Below are 22862 nucleotides of genomic sequence, written 5' to 3'. Positions count from 1 at the left end.
CTGGTGAAGGAAATGGCAACTCACTCCAGGATTCTTGCCTGGAGAATCCCATGGACAGAGGAGCCTGGAGGGCTACAGTCCATGGGGTCACAAAGAGTCAGACATGACTGGGCAACTGAACAATAACCTTTTACAGTTATTTTAAAATATTGGTTCTATTCACTGTGCTGTGCAGTATATCCTTGTAGCTTATTTTGTGCACGAGAGTTTGTACTTCTTAATCCCTTACCCCTATATGGCCCTTCCTTCTCCCCTCTCCTCACTGGTAACCACTAGTTTGTTCTCTGTATCTGTGAGTCTGCTTCTTATTTGTTATATTTACTAGTTTGTTGTATTTTTCAGATCCCACATATAAGTGATATCATATGGTATTTGAGAAAATAAAAAAATTTTAATGTGTGTATTTAGCACCCACATAATACAATTGTAAGGCACTTCAGAAGTAAGCTCATGGAAGTAGGTGGAACTGCAGTTGGATAGTAATCGAGACATAAGACTGCTTTTTTTTTTTTTTTGTATTTAAAGTGATTGCTATTCATTCTGTTCCTGGATGAGACTTTGTTTTTCTTTTATAAGTGATGGATACCCGTATGCTGCTCATAAGAGACCAGAGAAAACATAGACAAATCCCATAAGAACTGAAACAGAGAGTGTCCTGGAACATTGTTAAAGGATAATTTCATTGAGGGGAAATTTTTTACACAAAATTGGCAGATGAGGGTTATTCGTTTATCTCTTCTAGAAATTGCTGAAAGAGGGGTACAACAGAAATCATTCCAGTTCAAACATATAGGGAAATGGATTCAACCAGGATGCTAAGATAATTTTGGACTTCTTCAGTTTTATAGGCTGAGGGTTTCCATGAATATAACTGAGACCCATGATTCAGTAACTTGGAAGGTTAGAGGTTTCACACACACACACACACACACACACACACACACACACATACACACACACACCCTACACATTATTACCCATATCTTTCAGGATAGAATCTTTGGGAAAAGTAAAGTTTTTATTGTTGTTTTTTTTTTTTTTTAGTATTGACAAATAGCCATACCAACTGGTTTTATAGCAACAACTAGTCATGGATCATGGCCTTCAAAGAAAATGTTTATCTACCATTTATTGAAAGCTGTGTCTGTGAGAAGGACCATTTCTTTAATTCTAAAAGGACCATTTGGGTCAAGATATTTTATACTTGTATTTGGGGGGAAAGACTGTAAAGCACATTAGTTTCAAAAATAACTAGTTTTGCTGGTAGAATTAAATGATTGTAAGAGAATTTCTTCTCATTGGCAGAATGGAAGTTCACTGTATGTCTCAAATATTTATTTTTATAAACATTATGGCCTGGGCACATTAAGCCCATTTTCTTGTACATAAAAAGCCACTTTACCTCAGCTTTGCCTTGTTCCTGTAAAAACAGAAGATTGTTTTATGGTCTAACTGTATCTTTGCCTGACAAATAGACATCAAATAAAGAACCAATTGTTGTACCTTACTCAGAGACTTTTGCTAGATCTCCTTACCTGAACAGACCTCAGTAGTAACAAAGAGGGCCCAGCTTATAAATGACTGGTTTTGTTTTCATGAATGTTAGGAGAAGTATCACCTGCCAGGAGGGTTTATCTTGGACTCTGGGGGCAAAAACCTTTACTGGCTCCAGAATGATGACAGTCACTAATGTTTAAGTGATATTCTAACCTTTCCAAAATCATTTATATGATCCCATTTTATCCTTACAGTGTTTTTAGAAAATAAAAGCACATAATATACGTAGCATATACTGTTTCAATTTGGTTTTTGCTCACATGAATTTAAAGACACACACAATATCCAGAAATATTTACTATCAACTTTTTGAGTGAGTGAGAGAGTGAAAGTTGCTCAGTCATGTCTGACTCTCTGCGACCCCATGGACTATACAGTCCATCAATTTTTCCCTACGTTGATATACTCTTATTTTTTCATTTCATATTTCTCTCTTTTTTTGTTATTCTCTGGACAGTTTTTCCTCCCACCCTTTGCAGAACATTCTGATTATTTGTTTAGACCCTCCATTAAGGAAATATCCATTTTGGCTATTTAGGTGACATATATGGATGCAAAAACATCTGGCACAGTGTCTCACAAGTAATAGATGCTCAGTGTTGACTTTTTTTCCTCTGCCTCCTCTCCCTCTTTTTGTTTTTAGTTTGGTCTTTTGGTTGATAGTGTGGCATCAGCCCACACTTGATAGATAGTTGAATACATAGACATAGAGATAGGTAATCTCTATCCATCCATTTTTCCATTTATATATCTTTGGTCCTTGGTTCCCTCTCTATATAGGTTTCTTTCCTTTAATCCTTGATACTCAGTTTCTCTAATTTTCTTATGCATGTTGTTCAGTCACTAACTCGTGCCTGACTCTTTGCAATCCCAGGGACTCCAGCATGCCAGGCTTCCCTATCTTTCAGCCTCTCCCAGAGTTTGCTCATATTCATGTCCATTGAGTCAGTGATGCTATGTATCTATACTTTGTATTTACTTATTGAGTAAATATATACAGAAAGCAAGTGTTGTTCTAGTGATCATGTTTAATCGTGGGAGATACAAACCAGAGTGAGATAAAATCATGAGTCTGGCGTAGAAGATACAAATAAATATATCAAACCATGTGTGATGTGCTCTCATAGAGAATACAGAGGGGACCTGTAATAGGGTTGAGAGCTAGAACCTGACTCTGGAATTTTGGGGATCAGAAGTGAATGATAAATATTATTACTCTATGTTGAGATTTCTTTTTGATAGTATGTTTTGATAACATTAATTGAATCTTTTGCATTCCTGGAGTAAGCTTTTCTTTATTATTGCTTTTTAAATGTAGTACTGATTTGCTAATATCTTCATTTGAATTTTTGCATATATTTACATGCATAAGTTTGCCCTTGAGGTTTTTGCTGTGTGAATTTGCACTCAGGACTTTGTGAGGTTTTCTGAGCACAGTCCTGCTAATATTGGAAAACTGATCTTCGTGGTAATGTTAAATGTTCTACCACTGTCCAGGATCCTTCTACTTTAAACATTTCCCCTATGAACTCATTTGAAATTTCCGAACTTTTAGAAGACTGCTGTGTCTTTCCTCAATGTTGTTGGAAAAGGCATTACCTTCCTCTTTACTATTTTACTTCTTTCTAGTTGTAAATCCATCTACTTTATTGAGTCACCTCCTCTCCTTAGTAATGATATTCTATAGAAGCATTAATCAATTTTGAATTGTTTTTAAACAGTCTAAGGATCTTTTTAGACATCTGCCTTTACTGGTGGTTCTTTTAGTTATTTCTAGGCTGATTTCTTTTTTACTGAGATGAAACCTCAGTCATTTCCCCAAACCCTTTCATTTTTCTTTTAAGCATGAGATTAGGAAGGATCAGATGTTAAGAGTATGAGGTACACACAATGATCCTGTTTATTTATTTATTTATTTATTTTACTAAATAGGATGATCTAAAACTCTTATTCTTTAAGCAGTAATTCACAATTCCATTGCTATGTGTCTTTTATTTCTATCAGTGAGACATAAGCTTCTGGAATGGCTGAAGACTAGATTCTGGAGTCGGCACGTAGAAGATTCTTTCCTTTACTGTGTGCATGACTTTGAGCAAATCACTTGAACTTTTTAGAGTCTAGTTCATCACCTGTGAAATAAGACACTACTAACTACCATTTTAGGCAGCTGTGTGATAAGCAAGCATGTAAAGTACTATGGTTAGCACATAAAAAGTACTTTGAAATGGTACTAATGTAATTATTCAGCTATCATAAATAAGTTCCTTATCCTGTCTCTTCATGTACCATGGTCCTCCTTTCCTATTGTTTTATAAAAATTGCATCCAGTTTTCACCCCTCAGAATCCATAGACTGGATCTTCCATTGTCTGCATTGTCTGTACCACACATTTCCACCTTGTACATCTGTATTTCTTAAAAAGCCCCTTCAATTTTTGCCTTCTGTCTTGTTCTTTACCACGGTGTATTTTGGTGGAAAATGCCTACAGCATGGAAGACCCAGGTTCCACTCCTAACAGGATCTTTGGCTGATTATCTGACTTTAGGTAGTCAATCTTCTTATCATTTATTTTTGTTACTATCAATTATCAAGCATAACTTTGTCTCTGATGCTTTATATAATGTCTCATTTACTCCTCACAATCATTTGTTTGGAAGGTGTTTTTTCCGTTTTGCCAATGAGGAAACAGAGATTTAAAATTATTAAGTAATTAAATTAAAAATAATTTAATATTATTAAGTAATAATTTTAAGTAATTATTAGTAATTACTTAAGTATTTACTTTAGTAATTGCTAAAGTATTAAGTAATAATTTTAATATTAAGTAGCTTGCCCAGAAGCTGAATGGGCAGTTTTCCTGGACTCTGGGGATACGGATTTTTACCTACTCTACAACTCAGAGTTGTTAGGGCCAACCAAGGTCAAGTGAGATTGTTTCATAGACTGGAACACGATGTAAACAGAACAGTTCTATCAGGCTAGTGTTTTCTCTCCTAGCCACCCCCTTTTATTCCTAAGTCTTCTGACATGTGGATTATACCATGGGTTGGTTATCCTCATTCCCTCTGCATTTTTGTTTTTGCACCTTTGTTTTCCTCCGTTCTCTACCTTCCTTTCCTTTTGTCCCCCATGGCATTTCCAGAGAACTTCCTCTCTTAGTGAGGTCTTACTCTGTCTCCCTTCCTCAGCCAGAGACAGCTTGCCTTACCAGCTCTTTCAGCTTACCTGTTTCGTGTTTGGCATCCATTTAAAAATGATTTTCATAGCTCAGTTATAGACAGTTTCACATTGTCCCTCTGTGCCTTTTTTTTTTAAGATTTGGTTTGAAAAAGGGTAAGGAAGTGCAAGATGTATAGCGGTAAGAAAGAAGAGAAACTGTTGGGAGGGGCTGCTGTATTCCATCTTCAAAGAAAGCAGAGCTGGGGTTAGTCCAAGCTGTTTTACGATTGGAAGAGAGTCATTCCACCATAGTTTGGACATAACCTGGCTTTTTATTGCCAAGAAAGTATAAGATGGAAATGGAGGTAAATGTGAATAATTCAAAATAATGTTTAACTTTGAGGATATTTCACCTTCTCTGGAATTAGAGATTTATGCTAGTCAAGAGTTAGGGAGGAATTCGAAATGTTTATGTTACCAGAGTGTAGAAAACATTGTCCAGTTGTTTATCTAATCCTTCATTGGGCTTGCTTTTAAAAACACATTTGGGTTTGAAGTAGCCTGGGAAAAATAAACTGTTCCAGGCCATAACTTGATGCCCCAGTGGAAATAAGATAGATCCTTTTTCATTCATTTTGAGAAATTTTCCAAGCAGACAGATGTCTTTGTACCTTCCTTTGCAGTTCCTGCACAAATGACTGTTATCAAGAACTAGAATTACAAGTGCTCTGTTACTTCTTTTTAACTTTAGCTTCTACAGAAATTACTACTGGGATCTGATTTCTTTTCTGGGCTGAACATTTTGTTGTTGCACCTACTCAGTCTCACAGATTCTCCATGTGCTATCATCCAGGAAGATTCATTTCTTAAAGATGTGTATTAACTAACACAAGGAACTTTTTGAGAACCTGTTTTGATCCACAGAGCAACCAGGTGTGCTGGGGAATAGGCATAAGAGATACTGTGCTTTGCTCTGTCTGTAATTATTTTCCAGTCTCCCAGTGGAAAAGGTAGAGAGTAATATGTAAAAAAAAAAAAAAAAAAAGAATGAATTTTGGTTTCCATTGCTTCTTCCTAATCCCTTAGCCTAAATTCATTCACTCAAGGCAACCAGTAATTATTGTGTGCTTCCTGTGTGCCAGGAACTATTCTAGGGCTGGGGATACAGCAGCAAACAAAATAAAGATCCCCACAATTGTGGAGCTCTTATTCTAGCAGGGGAGATGATAAACAATAAACATGATAAAGTCGTGAACTACGTAGTATGTTAGAAAATAACAAGTGTTAGTGTTTAAAGGTGGTAAGTACTATGGAAAAAGAAATGTCAGAAAGGTGGCAGTTACAAGATTATAATTTTAAATTGGGTTGTCAGGGTAGGCTTTGTTGAAAAGGCACCTTTTGAACAGAGATTTAAAGAGGTGAGGGATTTATCCATGCAGAGATCAGAGAGAGAGCTGTTCCAGGTAAGGGGAACAAGCCTAGCATGTTCCCGGGACAGCAAGAAAGCCAGTAGTGAGACTGGGTGATAAGAGATGCAGTTAGCGGGGTCAGATCATGCGCGGCCTTTTGGCTGACTTTTGTTTTCTACTGAGTAAAGTGAGGAGGACCATTTTGAAGAAAGTGAAGTGAAAGTCACTCAGTTGTGTCTGACTCTTTGTGACCCCATGGGCTGTAGGCTGCCAGATTTCTCCATCCATGGAATTCTCCAGGCCAGAATACTGGAGTGGGTGGCCATTCCCTTCTCCAGGAGATCTTCCCAACCCAGGGATTGAACCCATGTGTCCCACATTGCAGGCAGATTCTTTATTGTCCGAGCCACCAGGGAAGCCCAACAATACTGGAGTGAGTAGCCTGTCCCTTCTCCAGTGGATTTTCCTGATCCAGAAATCAAACAGGGGTGTCCTGCATTGCAGCTGGATTCTTTACCATTGAGCTACCAGGGAATAATATAATCTTACATTTTAAAAGAATGCCTGCCTGCCGTATTGTGAATAGAATGTGGGGCGGGGGTGGTCAAAGGTAGAAATGGGCAGTCAGTTTGAAGTTTACACAGGTCCGTAATTCAGCAGTGGTTCAAGTAAGAGGTGTTGGTGGATTGCTCCACAGTGATAGCAGTGGTGAAGGTGGTGAGAAGTGATCTGATTCTTGATATATTTTAAATGTAAAGACAACAGACTTTCTAACAGAGTGGTCATGATGTGTGAAAGGTAAAAGAGAATCCAGAATGACCCTAAGAGTTTTGGCTTGAACTTTGGGCTTCCCAGGGGGTGCAGTGGTAAAATGTCTGCCTGCCAGTGCAGGAAACACAGGAGACCTGGGTTTGATCCCTGGGTCAGGAAGATCTCCTGGAGTAGGAAATGACAACCCACTCCAGTATTCTTGCCTGGGAAATCCCATGGATAGAGGAGGCTGATGGACTGCAGTCCATAGGGTTGCAAAGAGTCAGACATGACTAAGCATGCATGCAGCATCAACTGGAAGGATAAAGTTGAAGTGAGAAAAGCTATGGGGTGGAACAGGTTTGTAGGGAAGATCAGGAATACTGTTTGGTACATGTTGAGTTTTATATGCTATAAGATGTCCAAGTGGAGATATTGACTAAGTAATTGGATATACAAGTCTGAAGTTCAGGAGAGAAATCTGGGCTGGAGTTATAAAATTAGGAGTTGTCAGCCTGCAAATGTTATTTAAAGCCATGGATTGAACTTTGGATGGATAAGGTCACCAAGGGAGTGATTTTAGAAAAGAGAGGAGAGTCAAAGACTGAGTGCTACAAGTGTTGGGGCTTTTAGGAGTTTGGGAGGAGAGGAGGACCCAGCAAAGGGTGCTGAGAAGGCGCATAGAGTGAGGACAGAGAAAAATAAGTAGAATGTGGCATCCTGGAAGCCAGATGAAGAAAGGGTTTTAAAAGATGGTAGAACCATAGGCTGTGTCAAATGCTAATAGGCCAAGTAAGCTAAGGGCTGAAAACTGTAGATTTAGCAGCGTGAAGGTCATTAGTGATCTTGAAAAAAGCACCTTTTGTGGAGTGATAAAGGCCAGGTCTAGACTGAGATGGATGTACAAGAGAAAGGAAAAGAATTTAAAACATCAGATACAGGCAATTCTTTGGAGAAGTTTTGCCATCAAGAGGAGCAAAGAAATGGAAGAAAATGCAGGAAGTGGGGGTCACGATGCAGTACATTATTCCTGATTTGATGTTTATTGTCATCTTTTATTATTTATCGAGACCCCAGTCCTTGTCCTTTCTTTATCAAGCTGTTAATTCCTAGTGGATACTGTTTTTTGCCAGGTAAGACAACAGTTAAGGTTTTTCTTGACTAGTTAACAGGACAGTTTGCATTCCTGGAGTTCAAGCATATGTAACTGCTGCTCTCTGCTTCTGAAAATTCACCACCTTCCTTCCATTCAGCTTACATGAGAACCTCAGGCTTTTAGGTGAGGGAATTTTTACAAAATAAGGCAAAGATGATCCGAATAATAGTAATATTCACTATTACAACACTTATGTATTGCTTACTATGAACCAGGTGCTTTTTGGCATGCTTCATATTAAATTAACAGGCTTCCCTCATGGCTCAGCTGGTAAAGAATCTGCCTGCGATGCAGGAGACCTGGGTTCGATCCCTGGGTTGGGAAGATCCCCTGGAGAAGGGAACGGCTATCCACTCCATAACTCATTTAATCTTTCCAATTACCCTATGAGCTAGATACAGTTATCATCTGCATTTTGCAAATAAGGAAATTGAGGCATACAAAGATTAAGTAAACAGTTAAAAGAAAATAAATAAATAATGCTGAAGTTGGGATTAAAATTCTGACAGTCTAGCCCCAAAGTCCATGCTCTAAGGGCAATTGGAAAATTTTAAGAGAAAGATATTAGCTAGAGAGATTCCATTTTATATAATATCACAGTTTTTTAGAGTTGCTGGGCTAAGTTTTTCTGAGAAACAAGACAGAATATAGGAGCTGATTGGGCATTTCCCAGATTTACTAGACATTAGTGAACTGTTATCAGTGCATAATCTTGGAATGATGTGGAGAGCATTCTTCAAAAATAACTTTTATAAAGACCATATTTCCCATATATTTCTTCAAGCTTCATGAATAACTTTCCAAATCACAAGTATATATTAAACATGCACTCTTTGCAAAAGAAAAAAAAATTCAGCTATTTTCCTCTATGTGTTTATTTTCCTGTGGGAAGCTTATTTGTTTATCACACAGACTATAGAACCATCTTGAAATTAAAGTAGAAAAGATCATATATGTGAGCATAATACTATGCTAGTTTTTAAAGGATTCTTTAAAATTCTTTAGCTCTGGAGATGAAATATGAAATAAATGACTCTTTGTTAAACATTATTTCTTAGAACCTGGTGAGCACTGCCACTGAATCCTTCATTAAGAATCCCTTCCTTTTCCAGAAGGACTTGCCAACACCCATAAAGTATTCACTGGGAGAATTAAAATCATATAAAAGTAATTGGTGTTTGCTTCCTTCAAGGCATACATTTAAGTACATTGCTTTATTCCTCTGTTCCTTGGCTGCCTCCTATGTTTAGTAACACTAGGTCAGCAGACTTCCTCTTTTAAGGTTCATCTGCTGGCCATTTCAATTTCCCATGAGAAAGCAAACCTACCACTGTTTTACCCTTTTATCTTAATGTTTCATCCATTTATGTCATATTATCTTGTGGGTTTGCGTTTCTCAGTAGTAATGGCCCTGCTGGTAAATAGAAAACAATGAATGTGATTGTCCACCCCTGATCATCATCACCATTTGAGCCCTTTTAAAATTCCTATTGTAATCTCAGAAGAGTGGTTATCTAGGATAGTGGATTATTGGTGATTTCATCTTAAAAAGAATGTGTGCACTGTTTTTCAAGTGACTTATTTTAGTGCCTCTGACAATTTCGGCTTTGACCATTGGATCCAGCTACTAATAGAAACATTCCACCACTGGTCTCCGTTCCCCATTTCTGTTTTCACCTGAGCATGTTTTCGAGCATCAGATATAAATTCATACCATGCTCATGGCTTGTAGTTTCATGTGTAATTGGCTGTAACGTAATGACTAACGTATGTTGGAGGTTAGTACTGAAAATAATAGCCCACCATTTACTGGGGGCTTATTCTGTGCCAGGCTCTGTGATAACTATTACGAGCATCGACCAAATTAATCTTCATCTCTCATAAAGTGAATGCTGTTATTTTCTGCATTTTAGGAAAAAGGAAACTGGGGTCCAGACTCATGTGACTTTTCTCAAGATTTGATGATACTTGCCATGTCCCGTCTCGGATATCCCTTCCCATGATCAAAGGGATGGTTTATCATCTCGTGTACATTTCCCTTCTCTGCAAAATATGGCCTTGTTTAATGGGCTATTGTAGACATTTATCATTAGATAACGGAGTTGTTTTGGAATGAATCCTGAGTACTTGTTTGTGCCTGCACGCTAAGTCGCTTTCAGTTCAGTTCAGTTCAGTTCAGTCGCTCAGTCGTGTCCGACTCTTTGCGACCCCATGAATCGCAGCACGCCAGGCCTCCCTGTCCATCACCAGCTCCCGGAGTTCACTCAGACTCACATCCATCGAGTCAGTGATGCCATCCAGCCATCTCATCCTCTGTCGTCCCCTTCTCCTCCTGCCCCCAAACCCTTCCAGCATCAGAGTCTTTTCCAATGAGTCAACTCTTCACATGCGGTGGCCAAAGTACTGGAGTTTCAGCTTTAGTATCAGTCTGGTGTCCAATTCTTTGTGACCCTATAGACTGTAGCCTGCTAGGCTCCTCTGTCCATGGGATTCTCCAGGCAAGAATACTTGTTCAGGTTCCTCATTTTTGAGAGAGTATGATGAAACAGGCACTCTCCAGAGCCACTGTGTGCTTCACCCTTTCCCTAAACCTGTTTATGACTTAAGTGACCCAGCTGAACTCTTGGTTTCAAAATCTCCATCCATCTAGTCTCTGTCATTTTTAAAAACAACACAGTTTAGTCAAGATTATGGCTTTTAATTGGGTTGTGGAAAGAAATTCAAGTTGAAGAAACGTTGCCAGGATCACTGGGGAATTAATAGCCACTTGATGCAAGAGGGAAGCTGTGAAGAACACTGGCTCTCTTATTATGTAGTGTCCAGGCAAAGTAGAATTATACGCTTACTGTTTCATTTTTTTTAAGAAATTATTATTGCAGAACTATTGGCTTCCTTTCTTTCTCAACTGTAGCTATAATGTTTTATTTGTGCCTGTGTACTTCTGAGAGAGAGTTGGTCTCTGAAGAGGGAGTTAGGAGAGGAAAGTATTTGAAATGGAAATGTCTTAAAATTATGTCTCTTTCCAGTTGTACATTGGATTGCCTTAGGATTTAGAAACAAAATGGAAATTAAAAACCACAGTCACCTTCTTTTAGAACAAAAAAGTGCTATACTTATCAGTATAGGAAATATCTAGCTGAAAGACAGTGGCTCTTGCATTTCCTTGCAGAGTGCTCTAGACATTGATCAGCTGGCAAGGGAAAGCAATTATTAACTTTCTCTTCTTCCCCGCCTTCTCACAATGGCTGGGTAATCCTTTTGTGTTCCTGTTTGGAGGATTTAATGGCCTTGTTAACATGTGGGAAAACATTGTGATTGGAGACTTTAACAAAATAGTGAGTAGTCCTTTTTTTTTTTTTTAAGTTCCATGTTTATGTTCTTACTGGGTGTGTGTCTTTCCAAGTACTCCAGGTTAAGAACTAAATGTGTTAGAAAAACAGATGTAATGCAAATAAATCAGAGAGTTCTCATTTCCTTCAGTGAACAAAGTTCTGAGTTCCTGAGCAGTAATTTTATGGGACCTTCTCTCTATATCAGAAGAAATTGTGCTTACTCCACTTGTTTCTCCTGAATTCTATTGTATCACATCTGACTAATGATCTATAGGGCCAGACAATTCACCTACGTATTATAGAGGGTCATAGTATACTAACATGGAGAAGGCAATGGCCGCCCACTCCAGTACTCTTGCCTGGAAAATCCCAAGGATGGAGGAGCCTGGTAGGCTGCAGTCCATGGGGTCGCCAAGAGTTAGCCACGACTTCACTTTCACTTTTCACTTTCATGCATTGGAGAAGGCAATGGCAACCCACTCTAGTACTCTTGCCTGGAGAATCCCAGGGACAGAGGAGCCTAGTGGGCTGCCGTCTATGGGGTTGCACAGAGTCGGACACGACTGAAGCGACTTAGCAGCAGCAGCAGCAGCAGCAGTACACTAACATACTGTAGAGCTTACTCTTACCAACAGTTAATTGGGGAATTCACTTTATGAAGCCCTGTTTACAGAGTGACATCTGGAGAAATTCTTAACCTGGATCAGTTCCAATCTGTAGGATTTATGGACTGTACTTGATTTTTTTGTAAATAGGACTTTTCTCTGCTTGGTACATTCTGTTTACATAATTATCAGTGGATGAAAATTGCTATGTTCCTGTATTTCTTAATCCTTTGTACTGAGTGGACCTACATTCTAAGTGGTGGTCCAGCTAAAAAAAAAATACCTGGACACCTATTATTATTCAAGTTGTGGAATCATCTTAATGCCAGGAGAACCCTACTCTGTTAAATCTAGATTCTCTGACTGAAGCCCTTATACCCCAAGGGACTTAATATTCAGCCATTATGGGAATTTTAGAACTTGCTGAGACACATGCTAGACCCCTTAAAATATATTAGACTCTCTTTTATTCACAAACTTGGTCTTGTGAGATGTGAAATGAAACTATTTTCAAACATAGTGTGCATACCCTTGAACACATTTGAAGTTCTTACTGGGTGTGGGGAGATCAAAGTTTGTTATTAGGCAGTGGAACTGAACTCTCAAGCATTCTATAGGGATCATGTTGGATACATATTACAGTGACCTTCACCTGCCTCTCTGTGGTTAACCATTATTATCTGTGTTAAGTAGCAGATAAGCTACCATCTATGCAGTCAGCATGTCATCTGGAAACATATAGAGAAAGAACAGTTACAAAATAGATTTAAAAGAAACACAGAAAAACAAATAGCATATATTGGAACTGGAAACCTAAGACTTTATTGAAAGATATTTTTTTTTCTGTTTTCCTGAGTTTTGAACTTGTAAAATTGTACCAGATTAAGGGTGGTGTGTCTCCACGTTACAACCAAAAAAAGGATCTCATGGAAATGAAGATGAGAAAGATGTCAACTAATGCTCTCCAGTTCCTCCTTCAGAGAAGCAGCAGCATCGTATGATATCAGTCTGATTTGTCACGCTATATGCATTCAGTACTGTATTAGATTCTTGAGGGCTTCATTTCCAAGATGGGCTCTGGCTGTTGTGTTTTTAACAATCTCCTATATGCGTGTTTTTTGTAGTATTTGCTTAGTAAGTACCTCTGTAAACCCAATTTCACAGAAATCTTGGCCATCTAAAATGGCTCTTAACTACCTTCCATTGCAGGGGGGCACAGGTTTGATCCCTAGTTGGGGAACTATGGTCCTGCATGATGTGGGGTGTAGCCAAAAATTTAAAAAAAAAATAGAGAGAGAGAAGACTGAAAATCATAAAGAAAAGAAAAGATATAAACAGACAAGAGTTTAAAAATAAAGTGGCCCTTAAGCATAGAATAGGCATGTATGTACACACACACACACACACACACACACACACACACACACCCCCATACCATCAGTCAAAAAAATTCCAACAAGCATAGCTTTACCAATTATAGTGTGCTCTTAAGGAAAGGTTAAGTCCAAGTACAAGATAGATTGGGCCCTTTGATTTGAAGTCCAGTGTGGAGGAAGGGAGGTCAGTGGAGAATTAATCAGGCGAAGTGCAGCCCCACTTCTACTCCAGAGCTTTTGGCTTTTTATCTCCATGCCAGCCCTTGTATAAGTCTTTATCTGTATTTTATATACAATTCTTCCTAGCCATATACCTCCTACTCTGCATCACATTTTTCTAACTGCTATTCTGTTTTTTATTCTTTAATATTTTATTATCTATACCTTTGGTAAGTCACCCCAAATATCTTCTGTAGAAGTGTACACACACAAATATGGACGATGTTGCTAATTCATCCGCCCCTCCCCACTGTTCCTTTTCATCCTCTATCTCTTTCCCTCTTTTACCCACTCGTCTTCCTTCCATTCTTCCATTTTGTCCAAAAATTTCTAAATACGCAGTTAAAATTGGTTCCCAAACATACTATAGGATTTTTGACCTCCTGTAGCTTATATATATATATGTGCATTTATATTTAACATATAATTTAATTTACTTATTTATTTTTGTTATTTGCGATTGTGCTGCATCTTTGTTCTCTAGCTGTGGAGAGTGGGGCGCTCATTGCAGTGGCTTCTCTTGTTGTAGGGCATGGACTCTAGGTGGGCTTCAGTAGCTGTGGCGCTGGGGCTCAGTAATTGTGGCTCCCAGGCTCTAGAGCGCAGGATCAGTAGTTGTGGTGCGGGGGCTTGGCCACTCTGCAGCATGTGGTGCCTTCCTGAATCGGGTTGAATCCATGTCTCCTGCATTGGCAAGCAGATTCCTTATTACTGAGCCATACGGGAAGCCCTCGAAAAAAATTTATTTTAAGAAAATATAAAAATGAACAAAGTAAAAGAATTATCAGGAAAACTTATGCTTGTCTATATGCCCTACATGTGGATGTGTGTGCACATTTACACAGAGAGACAGAGACTGAGAAAGGATAAAGAGTAAAACTTTTTCAAATAGATACATTTTCAGAGAGTTTTTTGATACTCATAGTTTCTGATTTGAGAGAATAACATAGAAACATGTATATTACCACATGTAAAATAGATGACCAGTGCAAGTTCGATGCATGAAGCAGAGCAGTCAAAGCCAGTGCTCTGGGACAACCCAGAGGGATGGGGTGGGGAGGGAGGTGGGAGGGGGGCTCAGGATGGGGGACACATGGCACCTGTGGCTGATTCATGTCAATGTGTGGCAAAACCCCTACAATATTGTAAAGTAATTATCCCCAATTAAAATAAATTCATTAAAAATTTGTTTTAAATGCTCATAGTTTCTTAGGGAAGCTTTTCATGTTTAAGATAGTGAAATATTCTTTTCGAAGCATCTATTCCCCACACTTCACATGAATTAAAAACCTTTGAAATGGAATCTGAATGTTAACCTCAAAAGCACTTTATCCATCAAGTAAATCTTGATTAAAAGAAAAATGTCATTGGTATATATTTTTGAGGTTTTTGCTGTTTTTAATTTTTAGTGGCATTTCAGGCATATGAACAGAAGATTCTTTGGCTGGCAAATCAGAACAGGGTGTCTGTGGTCATTTATGATTCTCAAAGTGTCTGCTTGTTTGATTCCTTTTAAACATAGGAAGATAAAAGAAGAAAAATGTTTTTCCTCCCTGAAGGAATGGAATATTTGCACCCGTATACTCAGTTGATTGCAGAGATCTCTGTCACAAGAATATAAATCTACAAAGTCCTAAAATACACCCAAAGAACAGCTTGCCAACTTTCTGGGTTTTCTGTATCATTAAAAGGAAGTACTGGTCAGGACAGCCAACTTACAGGCAAATCCACTGAGATCTTTCTGGGGAAAAAAGGTGGTTTTGAGAAAGCGGTAATGGCTTAGCAAGCAGGAGAACCAGGCACAAGCCCTGAAATATAAGGGGCATCCACTACCCTCTCTGAGCCTCTGCTTTTAAATGAAGGTGGTTGCATTAAAACCTAAAGTTCCTTCATTCCTCAGAAATGGTGTGGAAAGTGCGTTTATGCCAAGAAAATTCATAGATGACAGAAATGGTAAAAGGTACTTTGTGTTGAGCACTGTGTTCAGTGTATACAGTGTCACATAATCCACACAAAAGGCCTCATTAAGACCCTCTCTTTACAAATGGGACAACTGGTAACCTGCCTGGGCCTGACAGCTAGCCCCATCCTGACCCACTCCTGAGAACACAGTCTAAGTCAAGACTTGCTGTTGGCCACCTATCCCTTTCACTGTCCCCACCATTCAACTGCCCACCTGGTGTTTTGTTAGAGGAAAAGATGAACAACTGGAAACAATCACAAAATATGGGGAACTCTTAAGAATTTAGGAAAAGAAACTTGTCTTTTTTTCTCCCCAATCTAATCATGAGAAAAACATTAAACAGTTCTAATAGAAGGGCATTTGGCAATATACCTGATCCAATACTTGTCAAAACTTCAAGGTCATCAAAAGTAAGGAAAGTTTGAGAAGCTGTCACCACGAAGAAGAGTCAAAGGAGAGAGGACAGTTAATGCCATGGGGTTTTCTAGATGAGATCCTGAGACAGGAAAGGATGTTAAGTAAAAACTAAGGAAATCTGAATAGACTATGGATTTTAACTAAATGTACCCATATTGGTTCATTGATCGTAACAAATGTACCATACTGATGCAAGATGTTAACAACAGGAGGAAATGTGTAGAGAATATACAGGAATTCTTTGTATTATTTGCCATTTTTTTTCTATACATCTAAAACTGTTCTAAAAATTAAAGTTCGTTAAAGATAAACTTACCACTGCCCCAACAAAAAGAGCATTTTTAACAGTAGGGCAAGCAATATTCTTTTAAAGAACTGCTGCTATTACTCCTCCTCCTTGTTCCTGTTATAGCAATACTGTCAGATGATCTGACTGTGTTAAATGTCTCTAGGAACATTTAGAATTAGGGTGCTGTATGAAACGTAGCTTGAATTAGGCCAGGGATTGGCAAACTAGTTACAGCCAGTGGGCCAGATCTGACCCATTGCCTGCTTTAATCAATGAAGTTTTATTGGAACATCGCTTAATGCTCATTCATGTTTTCATTTTGTCTTTGGCTGCTCTTGCACTACAATGGCAAAACTGAGACCAGAGACCAGAAGGCCCACAGAGCCTAAAAATATGTGCTGTTCAGCAAACCTCCTGTTCAGGCTACTTGAGTTACAAGGCAGTGAGGCAGGTAAGCTGGGCCACCAGGATTCATCTGGCTCAGAATCAAGTGTCTGTCAAATAGAACTCGGCAGATCAAGTGGCATGAGTAAATAGAGTAGTCAACTTCAGAGGTGGCCACGTGGGCCCCTTCCTTACAGAGCTGATTGAGGACTGAGGGAGCTGATGCATTGAGCATTCACGACCAAGTGCCCAGCACACAGTAAGTCCACGGCACTATGATTTCCAGATCAGGAAGTCCCTGGCTTTCCCTTGCTTTTGCCCATGGGTCCTCTGTGACACACACACCCAATGTGTGTTTAGATAATTTCATTCGGCTGTGGTTTTTTTTCCCCTTCTCCTCTGATGTGATGGCATCTAAGCCTAGGGTCCTTTATCTAACATCAGTGGAATCCAGACTCCACTTCCAGGATGGGCTTCAGATTTTGTATTTTATTTCTCTCCTTTTACTGGCTACTCTGGAATTTTTAACAAATACTTTTTCCTAACAAAAATCTCATCAGATATACCCATCTGCCCTTCTTAGCAGATTCTAATTCAGTAGGTGTGGATGGGGCCTGAGGTTGCATTTATAATAAGCTCCCCAGCATATCTGGTGCTGCTGGCCCAGTGACCTGGCTTAAACCAGTATGGCTAAAGAGGCCTTCTGACTTGCTGGATCTGCCTTCTGCTGCCTGCTAACTGAACTAAACTTGCCATTTTCTTTTGCAGGGTATCTAGTTATCAGAAGCAGCCACCCTACTCTGTAACCCTCATAAATGTTGCCGTGCTACAGCTACTTGATCTCCCAGTCTTGACCTCTAAATGTACATCATCCCAGTTAAACATGGATGAAAGCTTAAGTGATTGCATAACACAGCTTAGGATGCTGTATGAAGAGTGGCTTTCTTTGAGCCTTGGCTTAGGCCACGGACTGGCAAACTGCTTGTTATTCCCAGTCTGTTTACCCCCAACCATGGAGCCCCTATTTCGTACAGATAGATGGGTGATCTAACTTCAAATTTTCATCTTGAAGGCCTACTTTTTAATACTACTTCCCATGCCAGTGATTTTGGCAAGAAAACAGACCTGAGCCAGAAATTAAAGTAGCATTTTATTTGGCCAATTCAGGGAAGGGAGGATGGGGAGAAAGGGAAGCTGGTCAAGGAATTATGAGGACCACTTTGTGGTGCATCCTGCCTTCCTGACCACTTTTCTCAAAGAGCCAGGAAGAGGCCACTCAGCACACAGCATTTTTCTGGAGGCTGGCAAAAAAGGAATAGGAATTCAGAGTCAACCCTGGGAGAAGTGGTAGGTGAGTTCTCCACCAGGCCCCCTTCCCTTCCCCCGTTTCCCATTGGTCAGAATGCCAGAGCTCCCATGCTACTGTTCCTGCCAAGCTTGAATGGGGCAGAAACTCCAGGCACATAGTTGGTCAGTCTGGCCACACGGAGATATCTGAAGAAAAGAGGGTGGCGTTTCTAGGGCATGTGACTAGTCAGCCGTGCAGTGGGATTTGAAAGATTCGTCATCTCTCTGTACTCTGGACAAAGCAAAACTTTTGTGCCAAGGACAAGAGATTACATATGTTGTAATTCATGTAATGTAGAATCTACAGGATAGTCTAAAGCAGCTGACTTTTCCCTTGTGCCTTCTTACTTGCTCCAGTATTGAGTCAGCTGGGATAAATGGTAGACACTGATTAATCAGTGGAGACTTGCCTCTGCACACATGGCAGCTCTGCTCTCTGATCACGGCACTGTCTCCCATCTGTTGGCAGGAGACACTTCTCTGCTCTCAAAGTTTTCTTGTGTGCAAAGGTAGCTGCATTAGTACAACGTTCCTGTCGTCATCCTGCTTCTTCCTCTGCCTTGGGGATGGAGAAAGGACTTAATCTGATTTATGAGTCTAGAAAGCCATTCTTTGGCCTATTTTCTTGGGGTTGGTATTCTGTTTTGCAGGGATCACTCCCTCCTTTTTTGGAGAAGGAGATGGCAACCCACTCCAGTATTCTTGCCTGGAAAATCCCATGGACAGAGGAGCCTGGCAGGCTATAGTCCATGGGGTCACAAGAGTTGCTTAATGACTAAATCACCACCACTCCCTTCTCTCTCTTCTTCCTGTCGTTAATCTTACAGAGGTGCCCCTTCCCCACCTCCAAATACCCTGTTCCTTTTTTCTCAGTTAGATGAGGGTCCAAGAGAAGAAGGGCGCTATCTCTTGGGCTTCTCCATAGTCCCACAGTGGCTCGGAGCCTGTCCCTGTCCTCACAATACTCTAAGCAGTGCTCCTGGCAGCAGGTGAGATAAAACCTGCTGGCACCCAAGACCTTCCCACCAGGTGTCTCTGACTGATGCTGCAACTGGGAGCCATATAGTAATGCTCAAATAACACAGGCTTTGGGAGTTGTCGGGCTTGGGTGTGAGCTCTGTCTTACTCCTTAGGAGCTGTGTGACCTTGGCAAAGACTAAACAAGAATAGCTTTGGGAAGAAAAATAAGTACAGTGTACAACATGTTAGAACATTTCCAGGAAATGATGTACTGATCTCATGAGACCTCCGTTTTCCTATCTGTAAAAGGAGAATAATATTATCTGTTTCATGGTGTGGTTTGTAGGAACTAAACAAGATAATATAGGCAGAGTTATCATCACTGAGAAAGTGTGTAGTAATGATAGTTATTGTCACTATGATCTATAAGGTTGGGAAAGAGATTAAAAATAAACCTGGTCTTCCTTCTGGATAGGGCCCTAGCTATTTTCAGATATAGCTGGGTGAGTTCCATTGCATTGATGGATAATTCTAACATTTCCTGTTTGGGGAACCTCTGAGGCAACCTCTAATTCTTATTTTATGAGTGTGGAAATCCTTGTCTCTCAAGTTTCCCTCAACATCGATTCTTTTTCAGAGCTGATACAGAGGGAGGGATGATCAGGTGTATTTTTCTTCAGACCTGGGATCTGGCCACTTCCCTCTCACTTGAATGATGTGGTTTACAAATCAGTGCTGCTGGTACCCTCCTCGCTTTATAAACCCCTCATGCATAAAGCAAAACTTGAATATGGAGGCTTTGGACTCAGTATATGAGAAGCCTCAGAAAAAGAAATAAAAATCACACTTCATTTACAAGAAGAATGGCTTTGGGAAAAAACATGTCCAGTATACAGCATGTTAGTACATTTCCAGAAAAACGATGGCAAATTAGTCAAATCAAGTTGCAGATATACTCAGGAAGTTCTCACATGAGTTTTCCATACAAGATTTTGGTGGATAAAATCAAATAACTTATACTTAATATTTTAAAAGTGCAGTCGTGCCAGCTCATCCTCAAGTCACCTTGGAATTGACTTGGAATTGAAAGCTTCTAAATGCAATTCATGGTTTTGCTGTTGAATAATAAAGTGTTTGTGTCTGTGCTAGAAGGTGTTGGGATTCAGGAATAGAATCAAACACCAGAGAAATACCACCATAGTCACCATCTCAGAACACTAGTGTCCATTCTCTTGTTCAAGGAAGGTTTCTTTTCCTCATGGTTAATGTGGTTTGTTTCTTTTATAGTTTCTGATGCTCTGATTCCAAAGGGAATTTCATACTATTAATATAATTACCATTATAGTATGGGTATCACATATACTATAGATTTTGTAAATTTGAAGACAACACCATTGCTGCTGTTGCTGAGTGATCAACAGTGTGTCTTTGAAGGCAATAGCTCATTTCCAGCATTTTCTCCAAAAGAAATATATTAAAGATGATTATTATTTTTTTGCTCAACTCCTGAAGATTGTTGTCTCATCATTTGTTATCTTCACTACTGGTACATTCTTAAGCTGTTGTTGATGTCTGGAAAGATTGATATTTCTGTTCTTTAAAATATTATTTGTATTTTTCAACTAGGTGGCTGTGCTACAATCCCAGAATCAGACCTAGAGGGAAGAGCAATAGAACAAGACTCCTCTGAACTGTTTACCAACCACAAACACCTCATGGTGGAGACTCCTGTACCTGGTAAGAGAAGGAGTGGGCCTCACAAATATGTCAGAACAGTGACACTCTGGTTGGCTTTCATTTTGTCATACCAGAAAGCATTTTGCAAAATTTCTTGTTTTCTAACTTTTTATCCTTTCCCTTGACATTGATGCCGCTGAATTTGATCATTTGTATATTCCATTCAATATTCAGATCTTTTCTCTCTCTTTCTCTCTTTCATTTCCCCAGAAGTTTCACCCCTCCAAGGAGTCACAGAATAGTTCAAGTAGAGTTGTCTGAATGAGGGGAAGATGGCCTTCCAAAGGTTGATCCTGTGTGGACCTCGTACCAAGCAGAGGAAGGCCTGGCCCAGGTGCTTCATCCAGCTTACCTGCCAGGAGATAACAGTGTGTAGAGATGGGGATCGGGACTTCTTATTTTTCTAGGAGGACTTGTACTAATATGGGCAAGGCAGCTGAACTTGTCTTACCAGGAAAGGATGTTGCTGCTTTTTGGTCATCTGTATGATTTCAGCCACAGGATGTAGTGAGAGGATATCTTCTGGGGACAGACTTTATAATGTAAAGACCTAGATCCTATTTGATACCCCAGTTTTTTCCACAGAATTCTTATATAGTAAATATATCGAGTTTAATAAACATCTCATTGTCAAACAATATCTTGGATTTAATTTATAATCAGAGGGTTATATAGTTGATATCTTTATTTAGCGGGAAGAAGTTGAATGGACCTAAAAATGTTGCTGGGCTTCCCAGGTGGCTCAGTGGTAAAGAATCCACCTGCCAATGCAGGAGACATAGGAGATGTGGGTTCAATCCCTGGTTGGGGAAGATCTTCTGGAGGAAGAAATGGCAACCCACTCTAGTATTCTTGCCTGAAAAATCCCATGGACAGAGGAGACTGGTGGGCTGTAGTCAGTGGGGTCACAAAGAATCAGACATAACTGAGTGACTTACCATGCACGCAAAAAAAAGTTACTATTCCACAGTAAGACTTGAATATGGTTGTTTTATAAATGAAAGAAACTACGACTAGGCTAAAAGTAGGAAAAGATGCATTTTATTGTATGAAAGTGTTTAAAATATTTTCAGGGAAAAGTGTTAGTCGCTCAATTGTGTCCAACTCTTTGCAACCCCATGGGCTATAGCCCACAAGGTTCCTCAAGGAAGCTAGTACATTAACACCCTCTTTTCATTACCCAAATGGGTAATACCTTTTAAAAAATCCAGGTTATAAAGGGATTCACACTCTATTATAATTAAAATGTAAGGTTTTCATATGCAAGTTTGTCAATCTCAAGTTAAAATTACAGTTGCAAGACTAATTTATTTATTTATTTATTTATTTATTTTTAAATTTTAAAATCTTTAATTCCTACATGTGTTCCCAAACATGAACCCCCCTCCCACCTCCCTCCCCATAACATCTCTCTGGGTCATCCCCATGCACCAGCCCCAAGCATGCTGTATCCTGCGTCAGACATAGACTGGCGATTCGATTCTTACATGATGGTATACATGTTACAATGCCATTCTCCCAAATCATCCCACCCTCTCCCTCTCCCTCTGAGTCCAAAAGTCCGTTATACACATCTGTGTCTTTTTTGCTGTCTTGCATACAGGGTTGTCATTGCCATCTTTCTAAATTCCATATATATGTGTTAGTATACTGTATTGGTGTTTTTCTTTCTGGCTTACTTCACTCTGTATAATCGGCTCCAGTTTCTCCATCTCATCAGAACTGATTCAAATGAATTCTTTTTAACGGCTGAGTAATACTCCATTGTGTATATGTACCACAGCTTGCTTATCCATTCATCTGCTGATGGACATCTAGGTTGTTTCCATGTCCTGGCTATTATAAACAGTGCTGCGATGAACATTGGGGTACATGTGTCTCTTTCAATTCTGGTTTCCTTGGTGTGTATGCCCAGCAGTGGGATTGCTGGGTCATAAGGTAGTTCTATTTGCAATTTTTTAAGGAATCTCCACACTGTTCTCCATAGTGGCTGTACTAGTTTGCATTCCCACCAACAGTGTAGGAGGGTTCCCTTTTCTCCACACCCTCTCCAGCATTTATTGCTTGCAGATTTTTGGATCGCAGCCATTCTGACTGGTGTAAAGTGGTACCTCATTGTGGTTTTGATTTGCATTTCTCTAATAATGAGTGATGTTGAGCATCTTTTCATGTGTTTGTTAGCCATCCGTATGTCTTCTTTGG

General features: G+C 39.5%; 1 protein-coding gene across 1 annotated transcript in view; it reads left to right on the top strand.

Annotated features, from left to right (window-relative positions):
• BBS9 (Bardet-Biedl syndrome 9) overlaps positions 1–21169 on the top strand; it is a 469654-nt gene extending 448485 nt beyond the window's left edge. Inside the window, exons 22-23 of the mRNA XM_052638544.1 lie at positions 20550–20660; positions 20871–21169. Of these exons, the coding sequence (XP_052494504.1) occupies positions 20550–20660; positions 20871–20902 (143 nt within the window). The 3' untranslated portion in view covers positions 20903–21169. The remainder of the gene's footprint in view (positions 1–20549; positions 20661–20870) is intronic.
• The last annotated feature ends 1693 nt before the right edge of the window (positions 21170–22862 follow it).

Source organism: Budorcas taxicolor, chromosome 4, assembly GCF_023091745.1.
Source record: "Budorcas taxicolor isolate Tak-1 chromosome 4, Takin1.1, whole genome shotgun sequence".
Classification (NCBI taxonomy): domain Eukaryota; kingdom Metazoa; phylum Chordata; class Mammalia; order Artiodactyla; family Bovidae; genus Budorcas; species Budorcas taxicolor.
Note: the sequence above shows the minus strand (reverse complement) of the source record. Positions and strands in the feature narration are given on the sequence as shown.